We start from the raw sequence: 10802 nt of genomic DNA, 5'->3' as shown, positions 1-10802 counted from the left end.
GAAAGTGACTAAGTTGGGATTGCAAAAATTGCATTTGCCCAAAAGTGACTAAGATGGGGTCTGTAATTGGCCACAGAATAGACTATAATGGGGTATGGTCCTGAGAGGCCAGCGGCACATACCCAGCAAAAATTGACCCAAGTGCCCCCCCGGGAATACAGCTCACTTTGATTTCGTCTCGACGGGCGAGAGAGTGTTGTCGAAGTCCAGTGCTTCGTCGCTTTTGAGATTACTTACTATTTTATCCATATGACTTTCTATTATTGAGCTCCATAATGGTATATTTTGTTTTAGGATCCACTAAAACGACATTCGCGTTAAATGACTTTCGACGCCATTGCATGCTAAGTTAATGTTTCTACTTTGTCCACCAGAGAAATCTACGCAGTTGCACTACCCTCTCGATCCTAAGAAATACTGGCAGAAGGACTCTATCCACAAACTGACACCACTTACCAGGGGAGTGACAGGCAAGACTTTTACCGACACGGAAAAAAAAACTAAAAAAAGGTAAAAAAAGAAAAAAAAACTAAACGCAAACCTCGACTGGGTTTGCGATAAGGCAACCGAGTAAAAACAAAGAAAACAAAACGCAGACCTCGACTGGGTTTGCCATAGGCAACCCAGTAATAATTTTAACGCTCAGTTGTGAACCGAGGATGGTTACGATCGAGCTAACACGGAACGTTTATGTCACTGTGTTCGCTCTTGGAGCTTCAAGAGTTTCATAACCAGTCCATCAAGATGAAACCGTGGTATACAAAACCAGAGGTTATTTTTAACCCTTAAATGGTAATCTGGAAAGTGCGAGACTGTTACAGTAACCGTTTTTACTCGATTAAACGACGCGACGTTTCTTAATTTTGAGTGGTGTCCGATGCGGCGATTATTCAAGGGTGGCGTTTGCATTCGATTCGAGGGCGGCGTTTATTTCAAAATGGTAATTCTTAAATCCCTGACAATAATTACGGTAGATCATTTGTAAATATTATTTATAACAGAAACGTCCTTTAAGTTCCACAGAGAGGCCGGCCATGTTATATTGGCAAATGTTTTGGCCTTAACACCGGACAGCACATTGCGAACATTCTGAAGAACGAGCTTGATGAAAGAATTGCAAAGTTTGCACGTTTAACTTAAAAACATCTTTACAACAGGAAGATAAATTTCCAAGGCTGGTTTAGATTACCGAGTTGTAACGTGTACTTATCTTTTTCTTACAATCCTCGAATAAACTCTAAAAAGGTTTACGGTGTATGAGGCCACCTAAGCAGAAACAGCATAAGTGTAAAAGGGACTTTGCCGAGTGCTGGAGCATGTAGATGTACCGTGATGTAATGTAAACGCTGCATTCTTCTGATTGGGTGCAGCGTTTATTCAAGGGCGGCGTTTATTGGTATTTTTCCTTCCATCTGCGGCGTTTAATCGAATAAATACGGTATTCTAGCTATGAAGATAAAAATCATGGTATGTAAAACATTTGATTTGTTAAACTGGAGTTTATTTGATAAATGTTGTGGTATGCATGAATGGATGTCTTGTGTACTGTCATCAAAATTGTACATTTGCTTTTCAAGAACAAGAAAATTGTTCTCCTTTGTGACATTGGCTACGTTTTGACTAGTTTGAGGATTCTATCGTTTCTTTGTGCTTTCTCCTCCTGAACACTTTACTCTGTACATAATTGTTTAATACTGTTTGACAGTACTTGACTCCTCGTGGTCGTTACAGTGCTTGAAACAAGGAAAAAATACAGGGGTCCGATCCTTCGGGTTTTTAGTTCGTTGTTCGCTTGTTGCGTCCTGTGAGTCTTCTCAACGTGGCAATAATTAACGATGATACATAATTCTCGGCTGATGCTTCAGTGACGTCTGTCATTGAAAATGTTCATAAATATTTTGTGTTTTAAGATTCACTCGCTGTGGCACTGTACGCTATTATAGTTTTTGAATTCACCATTGGAGGCCTACTGTTTCGATCCTTTTCTTTCTTGTGACTCCTGCAGCGTAAGTGCTTTTCCATTGACGTGGATGTAGATTTGTCTTGGTTTCTCATATTTCTTCAACCTGCAATGGTCCAACAACCTTAAAACATAAATCGATTTTAAAATAATCTCTGTTTGTAGCCTTTGAAAATTATTCCTACTTTGGACACATCTCGCTCCCCTTTGTGTAAAAATTATGTTGGCTCCCAGGAAAACGAATTTTTTTCAGAATATAAATACACATGCGTGAGATTTCAAAATTGGACTGCGGGATGGACAAGAAAGTTGGAAAAGATCAAAGCTCAGTCGGTAGAACTGTGCGGCGCATTGCAGGGTCTCGTTGAAGCTTGGACTTTTTTCAGGCTTGATTGCAACTGCTCAAAGCGCACTTAACGTCAAAATATTTCCTTTAGCAAAAGTTAACTATCAAACTTGTATTTACCTTTGCTTCTCTAGATTATACTCTTTAATGTGCCTTATAAGGCATGTAAGAGAAAGATGCTGGCAATCGTTTGTCCCGTGGCCGAGGCAGTGAGAGGCATGGGCCTATTCCTTGGATGACGTCATAAACTACTTTGCATTATAGTTTTGAAAGAACTTTGGCAGTTTAAATTAGTTTTTGACGTCAATGAAGGAATAGACCCATACCTCTCACTAGCTCAGCCATGGGACAAATGAATGCCAGCTTTGTTGCTCTCTCGTACCTCATATAGGCCCATTAAGTAAATTCTAGAGAAGCAAAGGAAAAGTATTTGTTAGACATTCAATTGACTCTTGAAAAAGAAAATACTTCAAGTAGAGGTTAGGTGCACTTTAAGTTACTTATCTAGCTGTGATGCTCTTTCCAACTTCCATTTCAAAACTATGCAAAGAACATCGATTGCTCGGGAAACAGCACTCTTCAATCAACTATTTATATTTTGTTTTTACAAATTGTACGGTTTTTTGATTGCTCATGTGTTCTCTATAATAGTTCAACCTCTTTCGGGATATTATGCTTCAAATTCCCAATTGACCTGCTCCCAGATGACTTGATGGCTTTGCGAGGCCAGTTTTCTTGGTTTTGTCAGCTCTCTCAGCTGACAGAATAAGTGAGCGACTAACCATTCGTCAGCGAGGCTACGTTTGGCTGAATCTTGACGATAAAATTCTTACCTCTATCGGGTACTTGAAATCCAAAAGTTTCATTGGATTATCGGGACAACCAATTCTTCTTAATCTATAAGGAAAAAGGTATACCTCGATTTGTACTAGCTTGTATTGAAAAGAAATTTACTTACGCCTGTACCTTTCATTGGAAAAAAGGGGACGCGAATGGTCTCAGGTGCCTTGTCATTTGTTCAAGTAAAGAGGAACCGTAATTCCTTTCTACTTCCAACCTGTTTCCGACCTCTGTATAAATGTCACATGAAAAGTAACTTCTTAAGTTTGTTTGTCGTACCTTTCATTTCAAACATTTGATACACGGGAACTGATCAGGATGTAAGAAAGACTCACTTTTTTCCTGTCCACTTGGGTATTTCTGCCAATGTATACTCGCAGTTGAGCAGAATGAACGAAAGACAAACCTTGAGGACTGTTAGAGTGATATCCTAAGGATTGAAAAAGAGTAGAAATGTTAATTTTATGAAGTAAGCTGCGTCAGCAAAGCGGCGGTTTCATGAACGATACGGTCTTGCTCTTCAGGCAGGTGATGCGATTTTCAAAACAACTCGAGTATCAAGAGATTGTAGAGGATAGGAGTATAGCTGAAGTCCCTTTGACGCTTATTTTTCCCCCTTTTTTTTTACCTATTCGTTTAAATATTTATATTGGCTCGGGAAAAGTACTTCAAAACATTTTCCCCTCATAGTGAATCATGAAGCGTCTTAGCGGGCCTTGAGTTTTTTGGTCGCGCCAGTTGGTCCTGGTAACTAATGATGTTAAAGAAGTTCCATTCTGAATCGTCCGAACATTCACAGCATCCCAAGGGTAACTATAAGACTTACTAAAAAGCTCTAGATTTTCAACAAGACTTCTATTTACACTTTTGCACATTTCTGTCTGAGGAGAAACGATCAAGTTACTTCTTTGATGTCATTAGTTACCAGGGCCCAACTGGCTTGGCCAAAATTTTTTGCCCATAAATCAAAGGCCCGCTAAAACACGTGGATACACTACGAGGGAAAATTTTTTGGAAGTACTACACTGCAGACACTACAGATATTTAAATGTATAGTTTAAAAACGTCGTAGGGCCTTTAAGCAGTGACAAGTTTAGGTGAAAAAATGGCAGAGTATTACGATGTTTTCTATTTATCAATAATTTATCCAGTATTTAATTCTCTAGGTTAATCAGTGAGTCGGTTGGTTGCTGAGTCAGTCAGTCAGTCAGTTAGCCAATTAGCTATGTCATAGACCAACTGTACCTGTCCAGGGCAGCGATGATTCTGCGGGGTCGCTTCTTGGTGAAATGGTCCGTATCCGTAAATAATATGATCTACTAACGACTAAAACACAAACCAAAGTAAACAAGCTAAGTGAGTTTTATTTCTCTTACATACGCCCTAAACTCAAGAACAAACCAACTTGCATGCAAATCATGGGACTGTAGAGGACGGTGTCAAAAGACTCCAAAAATCGTTGTAATTGGAGATTTTTGTTCCATTTTATCTGCGTGTTTTTTTAAGTCCTCCAATTTAATTAATTAGAAAAAGAAAAACGAGATTTTCTCTTCTCGTGTTCACATTGTAGAAAGGAGCATCGAGACAACAACTCTATTAAATTAGCTTCATACAAAGCCTTAGGTAATTTTCTCAATTATTTTTACCTCGTCTTCAAAACGAGAAGGCTTAAATGTGTCCGGCTGATCAAATAAGGTGCTATCTCTTTGTGCCATGTGAACATTTCCTACAAGAAGTGTGTCTTTTCGCACCATAAATTTGCCACATTCTGTGTCGAGAATGAAGTCATCTCTGTTGACGAAATAAAACAATATAATTTAGTTTATGACAAGTGAATCATCGAATAATGAAATTGGCCATTTTAATTGCATCATCGTGAAATGTACTGTAAATAAAGACCAGGATGCTTTGAGTGCCCTGCATAGTCTCAAATTTTACCAAATGTCTCCGTTCCGAGGACAGAAGGAAAACAGCTAAATGGCGCAAAAATGTTGGTTTTTGAGGAGAGGGGAACCTAAACCGGAGTACCTGAAGAAAAACCTCTCCGAGCAGAGTAGAGAACTATCAAACTAAACCCACATACGACGACGAATCTGGGAATCGATCCCGGGCCTCACCGGTCGGAGTCAAGTGCTCTCACCGCTGCACCAACTATTCGTTTAAAATTAGATTACGGGTCCCGCCAAATCATGACCAATCAGACTTGGCCTAATGACCACAACACCTCTTATTGGTCTGTAACCAGTGGCCGCACGAGGGATTGCCCATGCTCAATGCAAAGTCATGGAGCGTGCAAGGAACACAATAACGCCACCTTTTTTCTCCCGCAAAACTCTCGTAGTAGGAGTCCTAAAAAAAAGTAATACCGAAAATCCAATGTGGTCGAGACTCATGGGAAATGGACTTCTGCTTAAGACAACTGAAAATCATCACAAAATGCTTTGCAACCAACTGACGTTTTCTGAGGGATCTTTGCATTGGAAGCATTTTGTGACGTGCTTTGCTCCATCGTAGAACAGATGACTGCTGCTTTCTCAATGTAAAATTTGTTTACTACCAACTGAGATTTTTATATCATTTTAAACATTTGAGCTTAGGCATACCGTATTTGCATCGTTCATAGCTAGCTTTATTTGATACGCGTGGGAATGATAAGATGCAACTGTTTGAAACAAACGAGAATAGGAACTACTCACTAACCTTGCTCTGCCGAAGAAAACCGGAACAGGTGGGTGCATGCGCAGTACCTCAAGTATAAAGTTATGTAAGAGTGTCATTTCCTTCAGAGCAGCTTCCGATAGTTCCGCTTTGTTTGACAACACAGTTTTCAATTCGTTTTTCATGCTCTGTTTGTAATCCTCTTCAAGAACATAGAGTCTAGCAATGCAGGACCTCAACACACCAGACACTCCACCATACGCGTTAAAACTAAAATGAAAAGTTCATAAATTATATCTATTTTCAATGTATTAGATTCTTAAATTCCAACTAATTTCCTACATTAGGAGAAACATACGATAACGAATTCTTCTGCTCTTCAAGAGAATATGAGGTAACGGAGCGAATCTATTCCGATGAAATTAGTTCAAAATCTATTATTAGTTCGGTCACATTGCGTAGTTATTTAAAGAATTACACCATAAGCCTGATTTTCATTAGCTACGCAAGCATATTAAGCAAAAGCAACACACGCAGGCACATTTACCTGTTGTTAATTAGTGTCTATTTTTCTAACAAAAGTCTCTAATTAACAACAAGCTACTGAGTTTGCGTATGCTTCTTGTGTATATGCTAATCTTGACCCCAGAGCTCTTGAGAGAAGGGCACTGGGGAACTCTGAAACAAAGTGTCTTCTCGTTGGTTTTCATGAAGAACAATCAAAAGTGTCTCTAATTGGTGCATCCATGTTATCAAGAGGAGTGAGCAGGTGCCATAAGGTTCAAATAGCCAACTTTTAGCTATAAGAACCCTACGGCGCATGTTCTTCTACACAGAGTTCCCAGAGCCTTGGGTCGATCCAAGGCTCTGGTGACTAGAATGGTGCTTATGCTTGCATCACGAAGGAAAACCAGGCTTTATTGGTCAGTTAGTGTGAAAGAAAGACTGCGCGTGCGGTCTTGGGAACAATAGATGCAAAACCCATCTCTGCATGGCCGTAATCTTGGAAGAAATTTTAAAATAGTTACCCGACAAGGGGTAGCAGGATTCGATTTCTCAAATGTACCTCTTATTTACTTGAATTCTTACATTCATTTACTTGCCCTTAATAAGTGAAAGCGTCCCTATTATGTAAAAAATGTCTGTTCACTTTGTCTTGACCCGAAGTATTCCCAAAATGATCACCTAGTATCCAAACTTGTTTATTGCAATATTGTATCTTGACATTATGCTCTGCTTTTGAATAACAAATTAATTAACTGGTAGTTCATGTATTTCATGAATTACATATATTTAATTAATAATGTCATGATAATTGCGGCGATGCAATAAACAGATATTTTGATGTCAAACTATGTAAATTTAACCGTTGGATACTTGAATTCTAGAGTTTTTATTAGCTCCACAAAAAAAAGTCATTCACGCTCATGCTGCTAACAATGGACCTTTCTCACATGGCGATCATTTTGAATCCCGTGGGACTGAAAACGTTTGTTTTGCACCCCCTGAACTTGCTTCCAAACACATCAACTACAGGTTTGGGTACGAACTCTCTTGTCTTTGATTAGCATGGACACCTGATGACAAAGGGCCATTAAGCACTTTTCAAAACATAGCTGTTTGAAGGGTTAAATGACTTTTTCTTGCAAAAAGCGTTTTTTTTTTACTTTAGCATAAACAAAGTGTCCATCAGGGCTTGCTCCTCTGTGATTCCTGCTTGGACTCCAATTTTAAGAATTTCAGCGACATTAGGACTGCTTTTTAGAGTTTGTTTCACGCGACTGGCAGCTTCCATGGCTCTCTTCAGTACTCTGAGAAAGATGAGAGCGAAAAATTAGGATAGAAGCACAAATTTGCATAACCAAGAGGCCACCAAAACTGACGAGGACTACTTGAGAAACTGTAGAAAGAAATACGACACAGCTGCAAGCTTAACGTTTGTACTCTTCTTCAGTGTTAAGCAATATTTTCCAGGGCAATTCTAAGACCGTGAAATGTGTAATGAAAATAAGTGCACTACAAACCTTCCCTTTCCCCAACTTCCTTTGAGGAACTTGTACATGGCTATTTGATCCAGTCTGGTTCCAAAGAAAGCTTCTGTGAAAATGTCGCTTACGAGATCCATGATACTTAACTCCCATGCTGCCTTCATCTGATTTTCTGCAGGCAAATGATGAGAAATTACAACTGCATTCATCAGCAAATCGATCTTCCATGAAGTGAAAAAACAATCAATCGATCGGTCAGTCCAGTAATCCATGAGTGTATCCTGTTACTTAATGTTACGTCACGACCCACCCTATTGCCGTTGCTTTGTACTCGTCGCCATTTTACAGTGCACTTCACCTCAAATCAATGTCTTTCGTCGTCGCCGACAAGAATCGCTTCACTTATAACAAACATATCCTACTATTACGCTTTCACGAGTTGCAGAAGATTCTCAACATTTGCAAAACTGGTATTTCTTAGCCCGACTACCGATGCAGTAAGAGGCATGGACCCATTCCTTACTTAACGGAACCACTTGTTTTCCATTCGTGTTGTCAAAGAACTTTTGTATTTAAAATTATAATTTAAAATTTGAAGAATAGATTCATGTCTCTCACAGCTCGGTCGACGTTAAACCAAATGACTGCATGTTTTGCGGACAATTTTACGTGACAAGTGAGGAACATTTGACGCGAAAATGGCAAAATGGCAGCACTCTAAGTGAAATATTGTCTTTATTTATTTATCATATTCACCTGCGTTCTTCCATTTCGTAGAATACTCTCTGATGAGTTTCAGACTCGTGTCAAAGATTTTGCTTTCCTGAGCTATTTTACAAATTTGGCTCAAATACTGCTTTTGCTTCTCATGAGGAATCCCATTTGAGAACATTGAAGGTGTATAGCCATCCAGCAAACAAATATTGTAATGCAATCTTCCGAATGCTGGCTCCTTATATATCTGAAAACATCATGAAAAGTACGTATTCTATTTATCTTCTAAGTCTTTATACGTTTTGCGAAATTGATGCTTTTGTTTTGTATTACATAAAGCTGTGGACAAGAACAAAAGAAGCTGGTACAAGTGCACGTTTTCGCGAAGTAGTTTTTTTTCGTAAGGAAATGGTCAATTATGTATATAATGGTTGGCCAACATGGATTAACAGGAGGAAACCTCCTTTCCTCGCCCTGGATCCCCCTCTGAAACGGTTTCATCCTAACTTATTGAATTTAAAAGCGAATTCACTTTAAAATGGAGAAAATGAGACCAGAAAGCTATACTAAAAAAATTCACTCACCCTACTCATGTCAAAAAACACTTTCATGCCCTTTTTATCGCTGATGTGAATTCCTTTGACACCCATGTTAACTTTAAAAACGGAGCTGTTATACTTGACTCGTCTCTTGTAGAAGTATCCCTGACCCTTCTGCAAGTCGGAATGAAAAACATGAAACAACAATGAGCTTATAAACTTAGAATTGACAGAATTTTGCTAGTGATTAGTCAAGAAACACGAGTTATATGTGAACAAAAGAAGCTGTACACATGAGAAAAAATAATTTAATACTTTTCAAAAGTTAATACCCGAGTTTTTCCTTATCTATCTTTTTTATACTGATTTGTCGTGTTTATTTCCCAGGGCTTCTTCAAGAAGCACGTGAGACCCTGGGAATGAAGTTGTTTTTTCAGTGGTGCAGCATTGCAACGACTTTTAATAATGATTTCATTTCAAAGGCCTCGTACTCTTTGAGTTATCTTAGCAACTTGCATGATGAACTCAACCAAGTGAAATGACGAGGCGATCAAATTGAAATATAGAACGCAGTCCCTATGTATTGTATTGTCAAATTCTAACGAAACGAGGGCATTACTAAACCACGAAACAGCGAAACGAAACACTAAAACACCATGTATGACCCCACCATACATTGAATACTAACCGACAAAGGTTGGATTTGAGATGGAATATTGTTTTAGGCCAATTAGGCTTAAAACGTTATTGCTCCTTAGCCATTGAGATTAAGATTAGGATTCAGATTAAGACTGAGATTAGGAGCAATAACTTTTTAGGCCTAATTAGGCCTAAAACGATTTTTAATCTCAAATCCAACCTTTGTCGGTTAGTATTCAATGTATGTTGAGCTCATACATGGTGTTTTGGTGCGTCGTTTCGCTGTTCCGTTGTTTAGTAATGTCCACGAAACTAGGGCATTAAATCAAATGTTGTACTCTAGTGACTGCCCAGCGACAGTCGAAAGAGAAAGGATTTTTCTGAAGAGACCAAACGCATCTAGTTGGGAAGGAATGTGGTAAGCTTACTGATCAAAGTTGGTCAGTTTCTTCAACCTGCCGCACTCTTTTTCCATTGATTTAAACATGCAACATCGGCTCTCAGAATGAAAACGTGTAAATCTTAGCCCTCAGTTTATATCCCATTTGAAGAAGACAAAAAGTAACTAAAGTAACTGTGAATCAGGGTTGGCTTGAGTGAGATAACGTAATTAATTAGGCTTCTGGTTTGTCTACTGGCCTGATGGCTATCTATTGATTGCTAATACGTAATTTTAATTGATGTCTAATGATAGTTTGAGAGCCGTGATCCACGTTCATAAATACTAAATAAAGTCTCATTCGAGGATACGTCTCGTGACAGTGTCAGACAAGTGCAAAGTTGCGCGGTTGAAGTTAATAGCAACCATCATACGCTCCCTGTTCTCAAGGTTGCTATGCCAACCAAGTTTAAAACTGGGAATTTTCATCATACTTCATTTGTTACCTGATTACGTTATTCCGTATTGTTCTACGCTTTTGCAACCACATAATTGCGAATTTTTTTTGCAAGGATGCTTCACCAAGCATTTCCGGAACAGCTGGCGAGAAATGCCAACGTTTTCAGTGTCCTCACGAAATTTGCAAAAAAAAAATTCTATGTAGTGACTTATCGAAAGTAAAGTTGTGAATTTTTAGAAATGCAGTAAATTGTACAAGTTGTCACAAGCTACCCTTCAA

General features: G+C 38.8%; 1 protein-coding gene across 8 annotated transcripts in view; it reads right to left on the bottom strand.

The window, feature by feature from the left end:
* Positions 1-1487: 1487 nt before the first annotated feature.
* Positions 1488-10802, bottom strand: part of LOC137993751 (uncharacterized) — a 16791-nt gene continuing 7476 nt past the window's right edge. For 6 of the 8 annotated variants that reach the window (XM_068839754.1, XM_068839757.1, XM_068839756.1 and 3 more), the window contains exons 3-12: positions 9091-9219; positions 8549-8753; positions 7829-7964; positions 7472-7615; positions 5847-6074; positions 4793-4937; positions 4392-4472; positions 3482-3576; positions 3140-3203; positions 1735-2084 (exon numbers count right to left, since the gene is read on the bottom strand). In XM_068839754.1, coding sequence (XP_068695855.1) covers positions 2052-2084; positions 3140-3203; positions 3482-3576; positions 4392-4472; positions 4793-4937; positions 5847-6074; positions 7472-7615; positions 7829-7964; positions 8549-8753; positions 9091-9219 — 1260 coding nt within the window. In that variant the 3' untranslated portion in view covers positions 1735-2051. Of the gene's footprint in view, positions 2085-3139; positions 3204-3481; positions 3577-4391; positions 4473-4792; positions 4938-5846; positions 6075-7471; positions 7616-7828; positions 7965-8548; positions 8754-9090; positions 9220-10802 lie in introns of all 8 variants that reach the window. The other 2 variants (XM_068839759.1, XM_068839752.1) reach the window with 2 other exon arrangements.

This window comes from Montipora foliosa, chromosome 2 (genome assembly GCF_036669935.1).
Source record: "Montipora foliosa isolate CH-2021 chromosome 2, ASM3666993v2, whole genome shotgun sequence".
In the NCBI taxonomy this organism is placed as follows: domain Eukaryota; kingdom Metazoa; phylum Cnidaria; class Anthozoa; order Scleractinia; family Acroporidae; genus Montipora; species Montipora foliosa.
This window is presented reverse-complemented; position numbering and strand designations above follow the sequence as displayed.